The 25,000-nt window shown below is 35.7% G+C and overlaps 1 protein-coding gene across 1 annotated transcript in view; it reads right to left on the reverse strand.

Moving 5' to 3' along the window:
• dpyda.1 (dihydropyrimidine dehydrogenase a, tandem duplicate 1) overlaps nt 1–25,000 on the reverse strand; it is a 394,532-nt gene that overhangs the window by 333,910 nt on the left and 35,622 nt on the right. The window contains exon 2 of the mRNA XM_056450967.1: nt 14,210–14,320. Coding sequence (XP_056306942.1) covers nt 14,210–14,320 — 111 coding nt within the window. The remainder of the gene's footprint in view (nt 1–14,209; nt 14,321–25,000) is intronic.

Genomic DNA, 25,000 nt, shown 5'->3' on the forward strand with positions numbered 1-25,000 from the left:
TAAATCCTAACCTGCTGGCCTCCGTTACACTCACCCTCTTAAGTCTCTCTTCCATCTGGGTCACGGCAACTACCCAACCCCTCTGGTCTGACACCAACTGATCTAAGTAGGACTCGAAGAGGTGATTCACGCATGGCTGACAGGTGCTCTAATAAAGAGGCTAAAGGCCAAACCAACTGGCCTCTATTTCACTAATCCATCTAGACCTCACTCCCATCTAGTCACAGGACCAATCTAAACCCCTCTGGTCCAACACTATCCGATCCGAAGAGGGTGTAAACTGGTGTTTCCAGCATGGGAGGCAGGCACTCTAATAAAGGGGTTAAATCCTAACCTGCTGGCCTGTTACACTCACCCCCTTACGTCTCTCTACCATCTGGGTGACCACACGAATCAAACCCTCTGGCCCGCACCCAACTGCTCCGAGAGGGGCTCAAACTGGTGATTCTGACACACAACATCCGCAGGCACACAACATTAACTAGCTAGCCTCAGTTACACTCACCCCCCTAAACTACACCCAGCCTTAGGGGTCACAGCACCAATCTAACCCTTCCTGTCCATCCCAACCACGATGAGCAGGGCTAACCAGCAGGCCTCCATTACACTCATCCCCTAAACCTCACTCCCTTCTGGGTCACTGCATCTAACCAACCCCTCTGGTCCGACACCACCTGATCAGAGTAGGCCTCGAACAGGTGTTTCCCACATGAGAGTTAGGCACTCTAATGAGGAGGTTAAATCCTAACCTGCTGGTCTTCGCTACACTCACACAATAAAGTCTCACTCCTATCTGGGTCACGGCACCAATCTAACCCCTCTAGTCCGACACCAACTGCTCCAAGTAGGGCTCAAACCAGCGATTCCAGAATAGAAGGCAGGCACACAACATTAACCAGCTGGCTTAAGTTACATTCATCCCCCCGCCCCAAAACATCCGGGTCACGGGTCATCCAATCTAATCCATCTGGTCTGACACGGACCACTCTGAGCAGGGCTCGAACCTTTGATTTCAGCATAGGAGGTGGGCGCTCTAACGAAAAAGCTTAATTACTGTTCATAACTAAGTTACCAATACCACTGTCAGATGTTTAATGATGACAACTTAATTAATTAACCAAATTAGCATTTATTTATTTACGCTTCACCTTAGGAAGGAAATCTTGCTATTCACAGAACAAACTTCATAGGAGCCTTAACTAATACATCACTTAACACAGACGTAAACAGTATTTCTTCTATGACAACAGTGCTCAGCATTGCCCTGCTTGGGTTTCATACAGTAGCAACGACAGCAAACCCAGTGTTTGGAAAGGCACGCAGCGGGCACGACGAGTTTGAAATCTAATAACAGAGCGCTCTCGCCCATTCTGACTGACATTCAATTTACATGATTACAGACAAAGTGCAAGTCAGAGAATTTTTTTTAATTACATTTCCCTCCCTCATCTTTCGCGCAGCTCTCGTCTAACTGAGTGGCATTTATGTTGCTCAAACAATAAAAACACAATGATATGGAAATTGATAATTATTGCACTGTCTGAGCTTGTGGGTGACAAGGAAATATTGCATCGGGAAGGAGAGATATTTGGGAAATAATGTGCGTGGGCACCGCATTCTTGCAGCGCTTTCTCTGCGAGCCAAAGTCTGTGATTTGAATAACTCAATAACTGCTCTCGCACACACACATATGCGATTTACACTGCAAAAATCAAACTTCAGCTCCCTTGACATTGACGAGAGACAAAGAAAGCAGATATTCAAATATGACAATCAATTTAAAGGGGTGGTGCAAGTTCTGCCTGAAAAAGAGAAGGAAAAATAAACCGAGCACTGCATTATTGTGAAAGATTCATTCTTTATAATTTGCCGTGTGACAAAGAAGGACAGCGCATAATCACTTTATCAGGTCAAGTTGCCTGAAATATAAACATTTTTTAAGTATTATTCATCACTAAATAAGTACTTGTTATATGGATAAAAGATGAATCTTCAACAGTGGATCAAGCAAGTCATTTTAAACATGAACAAGGTAGACTTTGACAATCTATAGTCTTTGTTGGATTGTATAAGAGGTTTGTGTAAGGGAAAGTAATCTAAGCATCTAAACTGGAAACGGACACTGCCAAAAGATGTTGTAAGGTACAATCTGTATATATTTTATTCCATTTAGTGCTGTAATGTACAGGTATATGTTTCTTGTATGTGTGTGTATTGTTCTACTATTACTGCAGAAAAAATAAATAAATAACTGTGATCAATATGCCATTTTGCCAAATATAACAAAGTTTTACGACTATTAAATTAAAATAAAATAAAAATAATAATAATTAAAATAATAATAAAATAATAATAATAATAATAACCAAACAAACAAACAAACAAATTAATAAATTAATAAAAAATAAAATAAAATAAAATAAAATAAAATAAAATAAAATAAAATAAAATGAAATGAAATGAAATGAAATGAAATGAAATGAAATGAAATGAAATTAAATTAAATTAAATTAAATGAAATTTACTATTGGACTATTTATGTTGCCTCAATAAAAGAGAAAATTTAAATAAATGTACTTTTAATAGATAGTATATATACAAAAACAACATAAATAACTGATGGTATACGGTTTAAAAAGCATTGTATTTTTTATTCATTTTAATAATTTTATAAAAGCATTAAATGAATAACAAGTGGCGGTAAATACATCTAAAATGTTCAACCCAAACTTATTCTGAAAACGTACCGCTATGTACATTTCTGGAGAGCACCAAATATGCTCCAGGATCTACGTTTTTTGCCATTTTTGTTTTCGCGAATCCACCAGAGGCCACTGTGTATGCTTATCGAGATCTTTAATTTCTTTCGCGAGTGCCATTTGCGCCTGCTTTTCTCGCGTAAATCCACCACAGGCCACTGACTGACTGCCTGATAGCCCACCCACCCTCCTCCTTCCCAAAACCCAACCAATAGTGTTTTCAAAAGCACCGATTGACTCACCCACCCACTTCCCTAAACCCAACCGACAGTTTTAAAAAGCAATCCAGAAAAAGTGAAGCCATCGCCTGATTTTTACCACGTTTTCAGATTTTACCACAGTCTCACCTTGTTATTTTATTTATTGACTTCTGTTTTTGTCTTACGCTTTCTGGAACCGTTCTTTGCCATCTCAAACCCTGTTGTCGTGGTCAACTCCTCTTTCAAGTCAACCGACATACATGGTGAGCTAGCTGGACAAACTGGTAACAGCAGGAAAGCAGTCCATACAGAGGTAAGTGGTCAGTTGGTAGGCGTGGAAAGAAATGGCGTCAAATCGCCCCGCAGCGTTCATTTTAAAGACGTACTTCTGGCTACATAATTCGCGATCTCCAGAAATGTATATAGTGCTACGTTTTCAGAATAAGCCTATGTTGAAGATTTAGCAAAACAACTGTCAAATAAATGCTGTCATTTTAGACTTTCGATTTTTCATCAATTACATTTTCAAAACACTTTAATAATAATAATAATAATAAAAAACTTTCATTTAAAAAATTATGAAAGTGTACTAGTAATTCTCAACTAAATAATTATTATCTGCTTATTTTTGTATTGCAATCTCAAAACACAAAACAACATAAAAAAATCCAGCACATTTCCCTCTTTTCATAGATTTCTTAAAGACTGCATTCAGAAAAGATCTAACGATGCTCCATGTCATGGTGTTTAACAACTGGCATTTCATCCGCCTGTCTAAATATATGAAATGTATAAATAGAGCTCAGAAATCCATGCGACGAGCAGCTTAACGGTCCTCAAGAGATTTAAAAACGTTTCTTTAGCATAAGTGTGATTAATACGACTCATTACATATAGCGATATGACACGCTCCTCATCTAGTCTGTGATATGATTTTTAAGGGATCCCTATCAATAATGGCACTCGACCAAAAAAAGAAAAGAAAAAGAAAGAAGCTTTAATAATGACTGCGACTTCTCTCCCCTCAGACAGAAACAAGGAAAGGCCCTAAAGACACTGACAAGACGACCAGCTGTATATGGAAATCTCATTAATGAAAAAGCATGACAGAGAGCAGCCCGTTTTGAGCTGAAACCCATTCAGATGATTCCAGTCCACACACACACTCAGATACACAGCCAGCTGAGCGGGCATAAAAAGCCCTTTGTGTTTCCCTTTATACATTAAGAAGCATGTAAAGCGCAGAAAAGGACTTATTAAGGGTTTCTATTAACATCAAACCCCAACATTGTAATCTCCTCCCCTTCGCCTGAATGGATTAGGCGGTGCTCTAATCCATGTAGTGGAGACTAAATCCTGTGAGTAAAAAGCAGGGGAAAGTGTGGCATTATGGGACGGGTGGCATTAGAGGAGGTGATGCATGCATGTTCCAGCAGATAAAGCGCATTGATCACTTCACCTTTTTCCTCAACCAAAAAAACTCACATCCTTGCACAGCGAGGTAGGGACCGGTATCGGCTCAGACGGCATGCAATCGATAGCGGTGTTGATCTGTGGCGTGTAATTGTGCCAGGTAATTAGAGATGAGTGCTTGCACACACTTTAATTCACTGCTTAAGTCTAAAGCCTGTGCTAAAGTAATACATTGACCAGGCCAGTACCTATCAACGCCTGCTGGCTAACATTTAATAGTGTAAAGCTGTGTGCTAGCACAGTAACTGCTAACCACAATTCAGAACATACACTCTAAAAAATACTGGGTTATTTCAACCCAATTCTGGGTGCAATTCAAACTAAACAAATTGTTGGGTTAATTTTTTTATTGAATTTTTAGGACCAAATTTAACCTGAGTCTGTCCATTTTTTACACAATTTGGGTTTCTTAGGCTTTATTCAAAGTTTAATACACAGTCATGAGGATCTGAAATTTATATATAATGGATAAAGTCAACATTTAGGGTCCTCATGAATATGTATATTTTCATTGAATGTATATATATTCATTAATTTTCCTTTCGGCTTAGTCCCTTTATTAATCCAAACTGCCAACTTATCCAGCACATGTTTTACGCAGCCGCAATCCATCTCTGTGAAACATCCATACACACTTACTCACACACTATAGACAATTTAGCCTTCCACCGGTACCGCATGTTGGAGGAAACCCACCCGGAGGAAACCCACGCGAACGCAGGGAGTCTTTAAATGTCACTTTAAGCTGTATAAAAAGTGCCTTGAAAAATATCTAGTAAAATATTATTTACTGTCATCATGGCAAAGATAAGATAAATCAGTTTTAAGAAATGAGTTACGTGTTGAAAAAAAATCTTCGCTCCGTTAAACAGAAACTGGGGAAAAAATAAATGGGGGTGAATAATTCAGGGTGCTAATAATTCTGACTTTTACTAATATATATATACACACACACACATATTCATAAACATATATACACTTCTATACAGCTTAAAGTGACATTTAAAGACTTAACTAAGTTAATTAGGTTATCTAGGCAGGTTAGTGTAACTAGACGAGTTATTTTTTAATGATGGTTTGTTCTGTAGACTATCCAAAAAAAAAATAGCTTAAAGGGGCTAATAATATTGTCCCTAAAATGGTTTTAAAAAAATTAAAAACTTTTAGCTTTTATTCTAGCCAAAATAAACCAAATAAGACTTTCTCCAGAAGAAAAAATATTATCAGACATACTGTGAACATTTCCTTGCTCCGTTAAACATAATTTGGGAAATATTTAAAAAAGAAGAAAAGAAAAAAAAACAAAGGGGGGCTAATAATTCTGACTTCAACTGTATATACATGAATTATTAGTGATAAGACTTTGAGTGCCAGATATTTAACTGTCAAATGTAACACCCCCAAAAAATAATAAAATAAGGATAAATTAGACCAGACATCTGAACTGAAAAATCAGAACAATGAAAAAGACAGACAGACAGACAGATATACAGACAGACAGACAAACAGACAGACAGACAGACAGACAGACAGACAGACAGACAGACAGACAGACAGACAGATGGGTATAGATCTAAATCAGACATCAGATTTCCTCAGTGTATTTTATTGGATGGTTTTAAGTTAAAACATAATTACCTCTTTTAAAAGCTTCAAAGAACCCTAATATCACTTAGAAAGAAAAAAAAAACTGTTCCAGCCCAAATTGTGGTAATTTGTCAGTAATTTATTCATCTAATGATTGTGAGGTCGAGACTGGATTCAAGGAAGACGCAAGATGATTGTGCTATAAAGGAAAATCTATTTAAGATATTCAGTTTACACTCCATCTTTGGACCTTAGCGGTGACCCGGCGCGGAACGGGAATTATGAAAGCCAATTTGAATTATTTAACGAATTCCAGAAAGGATTCAAATTAAGCTTTTTTTCGCCCCCTCTTTCCCTTTCATCATGTCTCATTAAAGCAATTAGTGCTGATGCTTAATAAACTAGAAGCAGTAGCAACTATAAAGGCCCAGCCAATGACAGAACAGAGAACTGAGCTGAACGCTAGGAAGAAGGTCATCAGACACATGGGGTCATACAGCGTTTCTGTGAAGTTACAGGGTGATCTATTTATCCTGTGCTGTAGGAAATTTATAAAGACAAAACTATAATAATTTTCATGCTATGGCTGATAAAACACTTTACTGATAGATAGATATATAGTCATTCATTTATTCATTCATTTTCTTTTTCACCAAGAAACACCCATTCACTCTTACATTCACACACATACACTATGGCCAATTTAGCTTGATAGATATATACAAAACAACAAATACATTTAAAGCTGCAAGCAGCACTGAAAGGGACCTCAGAAAAAGAAAACTTTCTTACTTTCATTTTTAATTCTTGCCAAAAGCACCCCATAATAACAACGTAAAGGGATAGTTCACCCGAAAAAGAAAATTTACTCACTGTTTACTCTCTTTCAAGTGATTTTAAATTTTAACAAGGTTCATACGCTCATGGAAAACCTGGAAAAGTCATGGAAATTTGACGTGCCATTTTCCAGGCCTGGAAAAGTTTTGGAAAAACAGAAAAACCCACAAAGTTTTGGAAAAGTCATGGAAATTAGTCTGTAACAAATATCTGTATACTTGAATATAGATTAGTTGTCTTTACTTGATTTCTGTCCTTGGCCATAAACATGCTCTCACATTATTAGTGATGTATAACCATTAACTAAATAAATTTTACATATATATGAAAATAAACTGAAACTAAATAGATTGTTGCGTGTTTTATGATATGAAGTCCTGGAAAAGTCCTGGAATTTTAGTAGTAAAAATGTGTATGAACCCTGTTTAAGAGTTTCTTTCTTTGGTTAAAAACAAAGATATTTTAAAGAAAACTAAAAACCTCTTACCATTGACTTCCATAGGAAGAACCAATGTTATAAAAGTCTGTAGTTAGAGGTATTCAGCATACTCCAAAATGTCTTCTTTTGTGTTCAGCAGAAGCAAGAAACTCATAAAGGTTAGAAACAAGTAAAGGGTGAGTAAATTAGGACCGATTTTTCTTTTTTGGACTATCCATTTGTCCAATGATGAGTGGTGAAAACCATCAACCAAAACAAAAAACAAAGATCAACAAATGTAAACATTAACTAATCTTATTAATATGTGTTTCAGCTGTAAAGTTTACTGAATCTATCCACAATTACTGCTTTTCTTTTTTTTTGGAGAGGGTTTAACTCAACCTTGGCAGTTTAAAACTAATTATAATTATAAAGTTTTATTTTTCATTATTCTGTTTATTTTTTACTTTTTTGTACTTACTTGTACACCACAAGTAGCTGTTTAGTTCTGTAGCTCAGTGGTCCTTAACCCCCGGTACCGGTCTGTGGATCAATTAGTTGGTTTATTATCTTATTAGTCTGAACAATCTTTTATTTGGAAAAATGACTATTCTCTCATTGCAGTGCCAAAATGTAACACACAAGCTAGCAAAATAAAGTAAGAAACAGACGTCTTAGGAAAGTATTTTTGAAAAGGGGCAAAGGCCCAGTGAAGGACCCACGAACTGACAAGGAATGGATCCGCAATCCATTTGTCAACAAATCAGGTAAATCCAGCCTGTCTGTGCAAGAAGATCAACTGCTGGAGATAGTAAATGCCAGCGGCCGTTCACATATCACATCTTTTCCGAGCGCAAATTTGCTATTTTGAATGGAGGTATGTGGCTTTTGCACGCATATTGGGAGTGACGCGCTCATACCTTTCAGGCACAACCAGTTGAAAACATCTTTAGAGTGCCGTGAGCGCACCGAAAGTCACGTGACAAGAACTGACCAATCAGCTTCATATTTTGTATGCAATATACACATTTCAGTGGACTAATTTTTACAAGCAGTGCAAGGCTTTTTAAATTTCTCAATAGATAAAACTTGTATCAGAGTTGCAGCAATGTTTTGTCAGCTTGTCATCCTCTAAGAAAACGGTTGATGGTTGCCTAGCAATCTACGTACTATACACCACCCGCCCCTAGTAAAATTGTCAAGCGTTGACTGGTCCGCGGTGATAAAAAGTTTGGGGACCACTACAATTGAAAAAGCAAGCACTGGGGATTTCTTGCTATTATTCCTTGTACTATACCCATATCGAATTGTGACGCCAAAACAAACCTCTGTGTACCAATACACTCCAACACTTTAACCCTAAAAGCTACTCTTTTGTATCTTACATCCCACCGCCCCTACTTGGCTTTGCTAAAACTGATGAAAAAACTTCATCTTCTGGCAGAATTACCTGCCCTTCACAAGACCTGGGGATCATAATGCAATCTGGAGACTCATTAAATTGGATTAGACCGTACAGACAGATTATTTAAAGAAAACCATCAGTAAACAGTGGTGTTATCTGCAAAAAAACAAGGGCACTTCAAGAGTGTTTCCACTTCTATCTCTTCTAGCTGCAGCAAAAAAGGGCCTTGTTTTGTGTTTGGTAGATTATCTCCCGCCTCAACCTGTGCTATTGAAGCAGAAAGACAAATATTGGGAAGGCTCCGGTCAGCTAATAGCATCAGCTTGAAGTAAGGTCCCGTACGAGACATCGCCTGCAGGAGAAGTGTAGTGAAATCTCCTGGCCGACATTGTGTGCCCTGAGGTAAAGGGGAGAAAATGTGCAGGCACCTGAGACCTGACGGACTGAGATAACAGCTGACTACATGCCACCGCATTTTCATTTGAAAAGTATAGACAGCCAGCACTCATGGATTCCCTGTAAAAACTGAGTTTACAGCCCCTTTGGCATCATTTCCGCAGAACTATTATGATGCCGTTTTCTGGGAGCCCTACAAAAGTTATTTTAAGGATCACTAAAACATTCATTGCTTTTTCTTTTACGGAGAGAATAAATCTGTGGCGGATGATCCATATAGGGAAGATCACGAGCAGCTTCATAGACTCAGCGTTCTGCCATTTATTGGGGAATTGGCAGTGAGAAATGCATAGCATGAGAAAACAGGAGGACGAAAAGCATGCTGAAGCATTAATGTTGACTTGCAGCGCCTTGTGATGTATACAGTACATGAAGAACAATATAGAGAGCTTGATGTTTCATTTTGTCTCACAGGAGAGTATCTGCTCCTCAGTCAAACAAATAGAAAGTGAATAAAAAAAATAAAAATTAGCTGCCAAATTGATGTTGTTTTTCTTTTTCTTCTTTGATTCTTTCTTTAAAAATATAAGGAGACATGTACAGTGTAAGTCAGAATTATTAGCTCACCTTTGAATTTTTTTTTTTTTATATTTCCCTAATTATGTTTAACAGAGCAAGGAAATTTTCACAGTATGTCTGATAATCTTTTTTCTACTGGAGAAAATCTTTGTTTTATTTAGGCTAGAATAAAAGCAGTTTTTAATTTTTTATAAACCATTTTGAGGTCAAAATTATTAGCCCCTTTAAGCTATATTTTTTTTGATAGGCAAGTTATTGTATAACAATAGTTTGTTCTGTAGACTAATTACCCTAACCTGCCTAGTTAACCTAATTAACCTAGTTAAGCCTTTAAATGTCACTATAAGCTGTATAGAAGTGCCTTGAAAAATATCTAGTAAAATATTATTCCATTTAACAGAAATTGGGGAAAAAAATAAACAAAAAATAATAATAATTCAGAGGGTTTAATGATTATGACTTCAACTGTATAAGCAAAATGATTAAGAAAGAAAATAAGATTTCTTAACTTTAAAAATGAATATAAATGACAACATTTTTATTTTTAATATGTAGAATTGTCATCACTAGATTGCAGAATAATAATAAAAAAATACTAAAAAATACACTATTATTCATAAATCCAAAGAAACTGAGAATTAAAAAAAATAAATCAAAGTAATTTTAACATGTACAGCACTCAAGTCCTTGTTTCACATTTTTTCTCCTTTAATCAAGACCTCTTAAACTTCCAAATTCTGATGTTTGTGATACAATCTGTTTTTATAATTTACTCATCCATAAATTGTATTAGACCTTATTTCAATCTCAAACACAATCGCATGGCAAATTCATAACTTTGATTTAGTGGCTAATTTGTATGAATTTGAATGTTTACTATTTAATTAGGCCATTTCAGCATGATTTGTTTATCCCCCAATCATGATTGGTTTAGCATTTTTTGGCATTGGCATACAAATTAAATCATATAAATTCTTAAAAATTATCTACTTTTCTAACAATACATAAAATAGTTATGTTTCTTTGCGAGATAAGGCTGGGATTTTATTGTTTCATTTCATTCAGATCCATGTGGGGTTTTTTTAACAAAAATATTTCCCATTTTTAAATGATAAACTCCAATCACCAACTTCTGATTGTTGCTGGTCATGCATAACATGCATTCAGCTGCCATAGGAAGTCAGTGATTGGAAAAATAATAATAAAAAAAAAAAAAAAGTACAAACACCTTTGTTACAAAAACATAACAATCTGCTTCATAAGACAAGCGTTAATCCCCTAACGGCATATGGGTTAGTTTGACCAGAGCTAAAGAGAGAGATAACGGTAAAACAACTCCATTGACTCCAATGGAACCCTTTTTTCAATGGCTTTTACTTCGTTCCATACGTGCAGAGTAATGAGAATACTTCCAGCACAGAAATGTAAGGCTCTGCCATCTTGGTTTCTGCTTGATTCTGCAAAGAGAAAATTCTCTGATTGAGTGTGGGATTCAGCGTTAATTTTAATTCAGCAATTTATTTTTTAAAAGAGGATTAATTAAACTAAAAAGTAACTCACATTACATTTTTTAAAAAGTAACTCAAATATTATTACTTAATTTTTTTATTAATACAATACTTTACTTGTTAAAAGTAATATTATTATGTAACTTGCGTTACTTGTAATGTATTACCCCCAACACTGGAGCTTCTCAATAGTTCCCGAAACTTAGCACTTACATATGAGTTACAGCTAAAGACGATTGGTTTTGCACTTTTAAAAAGGTACGCAGCCTAAAAAATATGATAGTGTATGTTTTAGCGCTATCTAACATTATTTGAATTAAACACGAACCACTTCCTGCAACTATTTGAGTCTAAATAAATCCCATAACGATCAAACATCCCTCTCTCTATGGTTCTGAGTTTGACAATGGATTTATATGTGTTTTACAGTCTTTAAAATAAAATCTACTATCCAACACCATTATGCAGCATGAAAGGGTGTGGAAGAATGGAAGGGTGAGTAAATTATGGGTCAACTATTCCTTTAAATTGAATTAAACTGATGATTTGCACACACATTTATGTGACAAATCTAAGACCACCAAGCTATATTATATTTAAAATACATCTAATAGACGTCTAAATATAGATGTCTTTTCTAAAACAAGACTAAATTCAGGCTGTGAGTGAAAATCTTACAGATTATTAGAATTACAGATTATGAGACAGCCTAAATTTAGCCTTGTTTTAGCCTAAAAGTCTATGTTTAGATGTCTATTAGATGCCTATTAGACACACACAAAAAACAAAAATGGTAAAATTCCTCCCCTGGCATGTTGTATATGTCAATACTGAAAGATGTATTTTTAAAAAATGTACCACATATATTCACGCAAGGCAAAATAGCACAGCAAAATATAAACATGTTTCCTCATGGAACAGTAAAAATCACATGCCATATGTTCAACCTATAGCGCAAAGCCTTTATGAATTAAATCAGGCCTGCGATCCATCCCCATTGATTAGAATGATGAATTAGGCAGCTGTACTTAGCAACAGTGCTGTCAGCGGGGAGTAGATAATCTCTCCTACAAAACACCTCCATCTTGTTGTGTCTCCACATCAAACAAGCAGGAGGCTCAGTTGCCTTTAAAAGGACAGACGAGGCATAGCGGCCACCTGCCAAAAAACACAAACCCTTCCCGTCGCACGCTGGTCTGGGGAGATATTCGTTAGACTTTGATGGCATGTGCCTGGAATCGTAAGATAATTACGTTTGAGCGACTGTCTGAGCATGCGTGTGTGAGTGTGCATGTGTGTGTTAGTGAGTGTAGCTCACCACCACATTCTTGAGTTATGATGAAATACCTTCTCCCTCGTAGTCAATAGAGCTTGTGTGCATAGTTAATTCTTGTGTTAATTTTAGCGTTTCTATTATTAGATGCATGCATATAGATTAAAGATTAACAAAATACTCTACACTTGACCGCAGACATTGGGTCCTGTGCATTATTGAGTGCTCATAATTAAAGGGACAGTTATTATAAAAATGAACATTTGCTGTTTATTTAATCCTTTGTTTATTTTATCATTTGTAGTCCTCTGTGATTCATAAAATGCAATGTAATGGCTATTGGTACTTTGAGGGTGCAGAATCATAGTCCCCATTTACACTGCCAGTTAAATGTAACCCAATTCCGATTTTTTGCTCATATGTGACACAGATCGGATCTGTTCTATGACCATGTAAACACGAAAAAAAGCATGCATTCGGATATGCAGAGATCGGTTTTAGGCCTCCATCATATGTGGAAATTAAGTAGATATAAATCGGATATGTGACAATGCGACTATCATGTAAACAGGCAGATCAGATTTATTGTGGGGAGACGCAGTAAACAAGGAAACATATAATACATGTAAGTATATATACTTCCACTGCTTTTATATATATATATATATAAATATATATATATATATATAATTTTTGTATAATTTTATTGAATAATAAAAAAAACATTACATTAAGCAATTTAGAACTACTATTTAGAGAATAAGTTTCTCTTATTTATTTTAGTACGTTTAGACATGATTTGGTCTATATTTTGACATTATGTTTTCAAAACAGTGTATTTGAATCCCTTAAAGTGAATTTAGTATGATATTGTATATATATATATATATATATATATATATATATATATATATATATATATATATATATATATATATATATATATATATATATATATATATTTATATATATATATATATTTAAATCATTCATTTATTTTACTTCGGCTTAGTCCCTTTATTCATCAAGGGTCACCACAGCGGAATGAACCGCCAACTTATCCAGCAAATATTTTACACAGAAGATGCCCTTCCAGCTGCAACCCAGTACTGGGAAACATCCATACACACTCATTCACACACATACACTACAGCCAACTTATCCAATTCACCTACAAAGTATGTCTTTGGACTGTGTGGGAAACTGGAGCTCCCAATCAAAAAAAACACACAAACACAGAGAGAGCATGCAAAATACACACAGAAATGCTAACTGACGCAGCCGGGGCTCGAACCAGCAACATTGTTGCTGTGAGGTGACAGTGCTAACCACTGAGCCACTGTGTCGCCTATATTAAAATCACATTGGTAAGTTTATTATTACACAGACACCAAAATTGGTATGATCATTGATTGTCCTGATAAAAATCAATCAAAACATAAGCTAAATCTAAATGCATTTAAAATGGACGCGTTTTTACAATATAACGGCTTTCTAAGTTTCTCAGTTGAAGATCATGCGTTTTGGTAAATTCAACTTGAGTTTTTGCGCTCGCGGTGCTGAACGCAGCTGCCGGTTCCTCAACAAGGCCAAACGAAAGGTTAAAAAGCGGCTTCTGTAGAAAGCTAAACAGATGGGTCCAGTGCCAGCAAACAGCCTATCTAAATCTGGAAACAACACTAAGTTCCTCTTTTCTCTGGCTGATTGGTCAGTGAGCGCCCTATTGACGTGGCAGGTGAAAAGATGAGGGCTGAGGGTGACAAAGGAGACGCACCTCACAACCTTTCTCTGCGTTTCTTTTCCATAGTTTTTTCTCCATTTTCTTCGTTCTAGTAGAGAGGAGTGCAGCGTGAGTCTGGACCCGAGGGTTCAAGGCCAGGATACTCTGAAAAGATAGAGAGAGAGAGAGAGAGAGAGAGAGAGACACATAGTCAAAGCATGTTAAGGCGTTTTTTTTATGTTATGCATAACTTGCAATACACTACATCTTTTGCTTGTGTGTGTAAGAGAGAGAGTGAAAGAGTCTCAGCACTCCCACTCACATTCTTGTACTTGAACAAATGTGATTCTCGGCAAGGACGTTTCCATCGCTCTGGGAAAATAGCGCGCTTTAAGTTTCACAGCTGAACAATTAAGGGAGTTGTGAGGATGAATCAAAAAGCATGCCAACGGGCTGTCTTTAAAGAATCAAGAGTGTGTTAGCAGATGCTTGTCATTCCTAAAGTAGCGTGCCGCAGCATCGTTTCACACCGGAGAGATGCAGACAGCTGACCTTCAAACTGAAATCGCTTTAAAAAAAAAAACATGCAGTTCTACAAAAGCACACGTGCAACCATTCAGACAATGCCGGCTTCCGGCTCAGTTGTGTATATGACATTGGGAAAGCACTTTAGAGAATGTTAAAATGTTAAAATAAGAAGATGGAATCGCTATTATTACTGCTGATGATCAGAATTAGTCAGTTGTACATGTTAGCAACCACAAAGCTAATGACATACCCAAACTACACAAATACACATTATAAAACATTCAGATTTTTTATTTGCACTGTAACAATGTTGAAAGCACTTTAGGGATGTTAAAATGTTAAAATAAGAAGATGGAATTGCTATTATTGCTGATAATCAGAATGAGTAATTTGAACAACATGCTAGCAACCACATAGCTAAAAACTTACTCTAAAAACTTCCCAGAAACGCATTATAAAGCGTTCAGATTTTTTTCTTCATATTCTAACAATATTGAAAGCATTTAGGGAGTTCAAATAAGAAGATGGAGGAGCTATTATTATTGTTGATAATCAGAATGGGTGATTTGAACAACATGCTAGCAACCACATAGCTAAAAACATATGCTTAAAACTACATGGAAACACATTATAAACATTCAGATTTGTTTTATTCGAACTGTAACAACGTTGAAAGCAATTTAGAAAATGTTAAAAATATGTTTTTTTGGGGATTATGAAATCACTATTATTAATGCTGATAATTAGAATGGGTGATTTGAATCACATGCTATCAACGAATAGCTTAAAAATACTCTAAAAACTACACAGAAACAAAGTAGTAATTTACTACACATCGTAACATTGAAGACTACATCTTTATAAATACAATCATGACCGATTAATATGTGTTAATAAGACTAATATAAATGTCATCATAATACATGCTTACTTCCAAGGCCGTTTATATTGAAGTTGTACTCAATGTTGGTGTTTCGTAACATCTAATTTTTACAATCGGGTCGTTAACCCAACACTCAACCCCCAACCTGGAGAACCAAAACATACAGTACATACACTATGGACAATTTAGCTTACACAATACACTTATACCACATGTCTTTGAACTTGTGGGGGACACCGGAGCATCCGTAGGATACCTACGCAGAAAGGGGGAGAACACACAGAAAAACTCCACACAGAAATGCCAACTGACCCACCCGGGGTTCAAAGCAGCGCCTTTCTTGCTGTGAGCGAACAGCACTACCCACTGCACCACCGTGCTGCCCACAGTAAAGGTTTTGTTGTGTCTTTATGGATAAATGTATATAATTGTTATGTTTGATTATTTGTAAATATAAACAGTCATAACTCATTATGAGTATGGGCTTACTTAACATTTTGTCCAACATATTGTATACCACGACTGTAGGAACCCTAAAACTATACGTAGCACCCAGGCAAACACATAGCAACACATTAAAAACCATATACAGTACCTGCAGCTAGTCCAGGTTAAATTCTGACTCCAAATACTTATTATGGAATTAATAATAATGTCCTGTTCATTTAATGCCTACATTATGATGTTTCCTTAAGTCCATGAATTGCAAACATTTTAACTTACACTTTAAAACACCGTTAAAAAAAGATGGCACTGATGTAAGTAACATTTTTAGAGGTGCAGTATTTAAGTTTGACACCCAGTGGTTGAACTAGGTATTGCATTCCTGGATTAAAACAAATGCAATCGCAGGTTGCCAGATTGAGGACCAACAGGAGCGAATCTGACAATCGAGCCTAAAGGCTGATTTAAATCATTTTCTAAATAAAAGCAACGGCACGTAATACAATGAATATTCTTCATATTAAAAGGAGTTTTGTTCTAACAATCTCCTCGAATATATATATTAGAAATGGTTTCTATTTCTTCCAGCTGAACAACAGGATAAACTGACAATGATCACCTCAGGTGAGACTGTTAAATGCTAACAATGTTTGAATGCCATTTTACATGACATTCATTGCCATATACTGAAAGCATAAGCAGGTAGTTCACCTCAGATCTTGAAAATAAAATAAACGGTTTGAATTTGAACTTCAGAACTTCAGTTTCGTCTGGTGCAAACAGCCAAATTGCTTATCACTGCAAATCTCGCCAGGTAGCGTGTTGTTAAGACATGTGGTTACAATGTAACCTGTTCACCTAATGTCTATGTTCGTAATATTTATATAATTTGCTAATTAATAACCTCATTTGGAACTCTGAATCTGCGTCTCATTTCGGAGTCTGCTACTGTCCATCAGAGGTGGCATTTCAGTCACGAGTGCATGCTTTAAGAGCCTTTCTGACTGAATGAATGAAATACGTGGTTTTTCATCAAGGCAACCCAGGGTGCTGAAATATAATTGGCTAAACTGGCATTGAGCATGTTAAAAGAACCAAATCAAAGACAACGTTCCGGCACGGAAAACACACTTTCAAATCCAAATAAATGACTTCAGCATTGTTTTTCAGATAAACAAGAATATTTACTTGGCAGTTTCCTAAATATCTGCAAACATATGGTATTTTTGTGCTTTAGGAGAGTCAAAAACGTACATACAGCACATTTAATTTGCACAATTTTACTCACACTTTGAGTATATTTAGAACAGATATTTTACTCTACATGCGCTAGTTTTTAGTAACTAATGTTACTTTTACTTGAGTACAATTTTTTTGCATTCCTTCCACCAGTGACAACCACATATCAGCACATTAAAATCCTATTCGACCATTTTATTCCCCATACAGCAATGCTGATACTACCCACAGCACCCTAGAAACAGCATAGCAACCACAAACAGGATTTTTTCTTTTATATAGAGGAATTTCCACTCAACAACTCAAAACAAAAGACACTGGTCATGCCACATAAGGAAAAAAGACAATAATGCAAATGTGACAATATTTCTGTTTCCTCTTCCCTGTATAGCGCAGGGTGGCTGGGGTCTACCTGAGGCCACTTCCCTTTAATCAAACCTGAGTGTCTCACTGTGGCCCCTCTCCAGCATTATCGACCCCTCCTCTCGTCCTGACAACAAACACACAGCCTCACACCTCTCCATTACAATCAGGACTGACCCACTCAGAGCCAGAGACCAAGTGCTCCTGCATGACACGCTCACGGCCATATACCAATCCCTAATCATTTCCCATCTCGTTATAACATTCATTCAGATGCCTGCAAGAAAACACAGGCTTTGCGTTTGGTTTGGCTGAAGCTTTTGTAAAGCATGTGTAGTGAACGGTTGAATTGTATGTTATTAATGCACCACGTTGCTGAACGACGACTAAATAATAAGATAAATTGAATATGATATGGGTGGCTCAGTGGTTGGCACGTTCGCCTCACAGCATGAAGGTCTCTGGTTTGAGTCCCAGCTGGGCAAGTTGGCATTTCTGTGTGGAGTTTGCATGTTCTCCCCATGTTCGCATGGGTTTCCTCCGGGTGCTCCGGTTTCCCCCACAGTCCAAAGACATGCAGTATAGGTCAATTGGATTAACTAAATTGGCCGTATAGTGTGAGTATGTGTGTGTGAATGTCAGTGTATGGGTGTTTCCTAGTATTGGGTTGCAGCTGGAAAGCCATCCGCTGCGTAAAACATATACTGGAATAGTCTGTGGTTCATTCCGCTTTGGCGACCCCTGATAAATAAGTGACTAAGCCGAAGGAAAAGGAATGAATGAATGAATGTTTAATTTTTTTTGTAACATAACTTATTGATTGTAAATACTGTCATTTACTAGCGTACAATTGTAAAAACTGTCTTTTTGACATGTCGTTTGATCATTTTAATGCATCCATGCAGAATAAAACTATTAAAAGGATAATTCACCCAAAAATTTAAATTTCCTCACTCTCAAAAGATTGCAAACTTTTTTTTTTTCTGTTAGATAACCTTGTTGTGAATTTCTCTAGTCTGGCTCTCGGCACCAAACTGTTGTGAAATTCTAAGAGCAGCCTGAAAAAACAGGGAGAACTTTCGGTTGTCCTTAAAGCAGAATCCTTTAATAAGAAGAGCTCAGCGTGGCTGTGGCGTCATCGAAAGAAAAAACTCTCAACTGTACAGCAAGCACAATTTTTTTATACATTCTAAAACAAAGCATGCAAATGAAGAGTTGTTGTCGGCAGGGTAAACTGCCTTTTCAGGCCTGATCTCAACAGCATGAAAGTCTGCAGAGTGGATGACAACATATTAGAAACCTGCCCAGCTACTGACCACATAAAAGGGGTTTCTTCGACCTGAAAGTTTCACCCGAAGACAAAGGCAGAAAACAGTGTGCCAAATGATGTTCTGGAGACCAGTCCCGTCTGACCAGTTGACCGAAAAGAGAAAACAATAGACACAGCAATGCTGTGAAACTGAGAATTTGCATTACTTTGGAGACAGTCAGGGCTCAAGAAACCAAGACATTTTAAGGTCTGTCACACCTGTTTTATATATATATATATATATATATATATATATATATATATATATATATATATATATATATATATATATATATATATATAGATAGATAATATACATTTATATTCCCACAACCTTTAACGATTGACTTTTAAAGTAAGAAAAATAAGTATGTAAGTCAACGGTTACTGGTTTTCAGCTTTCTTCCAAATATCTTCTTTTGCCCTCAACAATGGATAGAAACTCATAATGGTTTGAAACAGAATTTTCCTTTTTGGGTGAACTATCCCTTTAATTAAAAAATAAATAAATAAAAATACTGTATACAGTATATCATCCTTTAATCAGTTAAGAGTTTACAAATAGTCCCTTACACTAATGTACATCTATACACCATTAACATTAAAATAATTTCAAATAGTGCTGGTTTAGCATATAAATGTGCCTTTGCTAAGCACTTCTATTCTTTTTGTTGTTAGACTCAATTAATGATGTCATTTCTCTAAATGCTTCCCGGCTTAATTGTTCTGAAGGTGCCACAAAGCAACATTCCCTTTTTTCAAGCCACTTTGAGATATTTTTCTTTCTTTTTTAACCTCTCCCAACAACATCGGTGGCCAACCTCAATTAGCGTCCCGCAGGCAACGTGACAACACAGGAAGCTCCGTCTTTTAATATTTTCACAGTGGGCTAGATGAAAGTCTATTTCATAGAGAGGTATGAGATGTTAAAAGGGCCCACAGACGTTCGGTAACCCGCCTCTTTCCTGCGGCGCTTGACTCAAACGTCCCGCTCTTCCTACAGCCAGACATCAGCGTATTAATATTTTAATTTCACACCTAATAAAATGTAGTTAAAGCACAGTGTGAGATACAGGCCAAAACAATGCAAAAAAAATCCACTTCTTCTAGTTTTATTGTGTGTTAAGGGATAACATCTTCATTTTTACATAGAGTGCAGAAGGAAAACTGATTCGTTCATTGGAACCAGGCCTGTAGGTAAAATCCAGGAGCTAATAGCAAGGTCAACGGTCAGAATAGAAATCATGACAGGATTCAGAGACTGTAAGAAGCCTTGAGCAGCAATGGTGCAAAAACAACTAAGTTCCAAATTTCCAACAAGGGCTAGTATTTGCATGGCTATTGATTGTTTGAGAAATAATTATGTCTAAATAATAGATTATGGTGATTACTTGACTGTTTTAGGGCTTTGACAATTAATAGTCTGTTTTGGGGTATAATTATGCACTTCACAATGGGCAAAACGACATTATAAAACATATAAAAAATTGCAAATCGGTTTTATGTCAAACCACCCATTTGACATTTACACATTGATACAATTTTGACCCCCAAAAATGACAATGCACGCAAACTACCTAGATGTCAAAATGACAACAAATAGATGTAAAAAAAAAAAAAAAAACACATCAAAAATTAATTCGAGGATTGTCCTGTAATTATTTTTAAGTGTTTTGACACCAATGTTACCACCCCAAATCAGAAAAAGTTGAGAGAGTATGGAAAACATTTTTAAAAAAATTAATTAAAAAGTAGTAATTTCTAAATTTACTTTGACATGTATTTCATGGCAGACAATACAACTAACAATATTTAATGTGTTCCTCATGAGTTTTATTGTTGTTGTTGTTGTTTTTAAAAAAAAAACACATATTCCAATTTTGGTTTATGCAACAAATTAAAAAAGTTGTAACAGTAAAGCATTTACCACTTTGTAATGTTGCCATTCCTTTTCACAACACTTAAAAAGACGTTTAGGGACTGGAAACATCAAATGGTGAAGTGTTTCAGATGTAATTTTTTCCCATTCTTCCTACAAACAATCTTGAGGTGGGCAATAGCACTTCAAAATGAGCGACACGTTCTCTATTGGAAACAGGTCGGAACTGCAGGCAGGCCAGTCATGTACCTGTATACTCTTCCTAGACTTGTGTGTAGAATATCAATTCCAGATGCCTCAGCAATCAGAGAAGTTGACAGCGCTTCTGGACACTGTTAACATAGGGCTTCCTTTTGGCACAGTACAGTTTTCCGTGGCATTTGTGGATGTAATTGTATTGTAGTACTAAAAGATTTGGCAAAGTAGTCCTGAGCCCATGTGGTGATACGGCTTATAGATGAATGATGATTCTTGAGGTTGTTCAGCTTAGGTTTGTGCCCTTGTCCTTTATGCACTGAGATTCCTCAAGATTCCTTGAATCTTTTAATGATGTTATTAAAATTTTATTTAACATTTTTCTCCAACATATTACTTGAGGTGTACTATACTGTATGGGTTTATCTTAAGTTGCTGTTGTTTTTTTTGTTAGATTAGTTCCAGTTTTGTCTTTGGTACTGACTAATATACAGTAGCATATATGCACACATATATTATTTTAAAGCATCTAGGCATGGAATTTCTCCAGATTCCTTGAATCTTTTAATTATGTTATGCACTGTTTAAGGTGAAATTTCTAAATGTCTATCTTTCTTTTTTTATATCTTTGCTCCTAAAGGACTACTAAAATCAACTAGTCGCTTTGACATCAAGATGCTTGCTGAGTTTTGTATTCTTGTATAAACAGCCTCTCAAGATACCTGAAATCAATGCATCACCGGATACATTCATTTTCTTCGTTTTACTATTTATGTAGCGTAAACATGGAAAAAATAAAATAAAACACGAATCTTCCACTGTTTTCCTATTGCACTTAAACCTAAAGATCCCTAAAGATCCCTTGGCTTATCTGCAACTGAGGGAAGAAGCTTAATGATAGGTCATTTGCAATTGGTCAATTGTCTGAAACAACCAAAGTTATATCAAATAACCTCAAATAAACGGTTAATTAATAATTGTGACCGGCCTATTTCATACTACCCCATTTGTCCTCCATGTTCATAATCAGGACTTACTCTAAGGCTTTGCGATAGAAACACAGCTTGTTAGAGGTTGTCTGAAAGATTAGTAATATTCAAACACAATTAGCATCTGCTGACCGATGGAAGGACAGGACACAGAAAAGTCTGTACTTTATTAATTAGTTAAGAACCGTACTCTGCACAGAACAACTTCAGTGTTCAAAACAAGCAGAGGCGGTCAAAAACAAACAGTTATTAGGAGAGATTAAACAGCGATGTTAGAAAAGTATACTTAAGATCATTTGCATAATAGATAAATGTAATTAATTATGGTGGTGATATTCCATGCAAAAGCAGACAAGAAGCTTTGAAAACCTTTTGAGAATTACATAAATTACTTTAGGTATTAAATTACAAAAAGTACAATATAATTAAATTAATGAAATAGAACAAATATATATATTATATATCCAACATATTACTTTGGGTGTACTATATTTTGGACTGTTTTTATTAGATTAGTTCCAGATTTGTCTTTGGTACTGACTAATATAGTATATATGCACAAATTGTAAAGCATCTAGACATGGGACGATAACGGTTTTTAAAGTATACCATTTTGACGCTTTTTTTAAGACAAAATATCTCCAGCAGAAAAAAATCTCCAAAGATGCCATTTAACATGTAAACAAATCCGTGTTTTAGTCAATGATTCATTTTCATTATTCAGCCTGACATGTTTACTGCTCCAAAATATTTAAAATGTTTCTAAAAATAAAATATATTGTGTTCAAAGGGGGAAAAGTTTTTGTTTTTTACCCAGACATTTAAAAAGAATATATTTTAAAGCAGTACCACAATACCATGAAAACGTGATATTTTTTGTCCATGGTTATCATACTGTCAGAATCTTATACTCGCCCATGACTAAAAGCATTCTATAAAAAAGTAATCATTTAAAAGAGAGATCTGTGAAAGGTGTACTTATGCTGAGCACTGTAAATTCTGTTTTAAAATATAATAGAAATTATTTACATAAAAAAATTAGACCAAATAAAAAAATGCATAAAAAAGAATTTAAAAACTATAAAAAAGATAACATTTATTTAAATAAGACCAACTTTAAAAGGACAATCTAAAATGAAAAAGTACTAAATACAAATACAAAACAGATACAAAAGTACTCTCTTATAAAATAAGAGAAAATTAAATAAAATTAAACAAAAGACCAAAAAATTAAAATTAATAAAAATTAATTACAATATAAATGTAAGTACTAGTATATAATTTATATTACAGGGGTGGTTCAGTAGGATATCATATTTTAAACTTTAGTTGATGTGTAATGTAGCTGTGTGAACATAAACAACATCTTTGACAGTAAGATGCTCAAAGTTCAATGCAGAGTCAGCTTAGCAAAGCCTACAACAAATGAAGTTTGGGGGCAACAAAAAAAATACATCCTAACACATCATAAACTCTTCAGGTTATGCGCATACACCCCGCGTAGCCAAGGGGCATGGCCTTCGGTTAGCTGACCAACCAGAGCCTCTTGAGGGCGGGCCTTCGGAGAAACTAGGAAATATGGTAGTTGTTTCATATTAACTGAGTAGCTGTATATAATTAAAGTAAAAAACAAAACTTGATTTGCTACACTGTTAAATCCAAAAAGTTAAAGTAACTCAAAACATTTGAGGAAACCGATTGCAACAAACCATTTAAGTTCAAAACTAATCCTAAGGAGTACTGTGAACTTACTTCATTTGAGTAAATGAAGCAAACGGAGCACAGTAAAACCCAATAAATGAAGAGAACTCAAACCAACTGAGTACTAATAAGTTAAGGCAACTCAGACCGCTTAAGGAAACCGATTGCAACAAACCATTTGAGTTTGAAAAAACTAATCTATATGAGTACTGTGAACTTACATAATTTAAGTTGAAGTAATGAGGTATTTAATTAACTCATTACCTTCAACACTGAGTTTAAAACTCTTTTCAAATGAGTAGACTTAACTTTTAATTTTGAGTAAACTACACTCATTTAATTTGATAAAGTTGACTGTTGGGTATTACCGTGTAAAAATGAAGCATGAGAACACATTTCTTTGCATCTTATAAACACAACCAAGCCTTAAAACACTCTGGACCACCACTTTAAATAAAAAAAACAGCTCAATGTTTAAAAAAAGGAATTTGTCTTAAAAGACAGAGTAGAAGCAAAACACAGTAAGTAAAGACACAATTCTGAGTCTAAATCTTGGTTTGTAGCTTGATATTGACCCTCTCTCCTCAAGTGGAAAATGTACAAGAGAACCAGCTGTGCGCTGGAACTAGGCTAAAGCAAACACTAATGATGTCTGACAGATGTTTACTCTCCCTTTACCACAGAATCTTTAGATCTAGAAACAGAAGACACTACCTGTTCCCTACATGTTCTGCACTCGATACTACAGCTAAGCACCATTCACACCAAAAGACTTCATTGATCTTAAGACAGATGGAGAAATTTATAGAAGGATGCATTCTATCGGTGTATACATTTCACTTAACTTGAATGGGGGGTGGCAGCGGCGGTGGAGCAGCCTGAATATTCTGATAAATTTCTACTTTTGTGTTCGACCCAAGACAAAAATCTCCAATCAATGATCTGGAAATTATAATTGAATTGTTTTTTCTCTAAACATGCATTCATTTCAGGGCTTTTAAATGAATCCTGGGACTCATTCACCTGCTTCTGTATATTTGTACACTATATTCAGCTTCTTAAGATGTCAGTGTTACAATTACCGCAGATACAGTATATTGTTTAAGCATTTCTGCAGCATAAACATCATCAAACAACTGATTTTTCAGTGTTAAAGATGTCTGAATTCAACTTATACTCAATTGACATTGGATTATCTGCGATGGAGGGGAGGGGCTTACTGGAAGGTCAATCACAATTGAATGAAACAGTCATGGTAGCACCAAATAACCACAAATAAACAGTTAAATAATAACTGTGACAGGCCTAATTCAAA

The sequence above is a fragment of the Danio aesculapii genome, chromosome 24 (genome assembly GCF_903798145.1).
Source record: "Danio aesculapii chromosome 24, fDanAes4.1, whole genome shotgun sequence".
Taxonomy (NCBI): domain Eukaryota; kingdom Metazoa; phylum Chordata; class Actinopteri; order Cypriniformes; family Danionidae; genus Danio; species Danio aesculapii.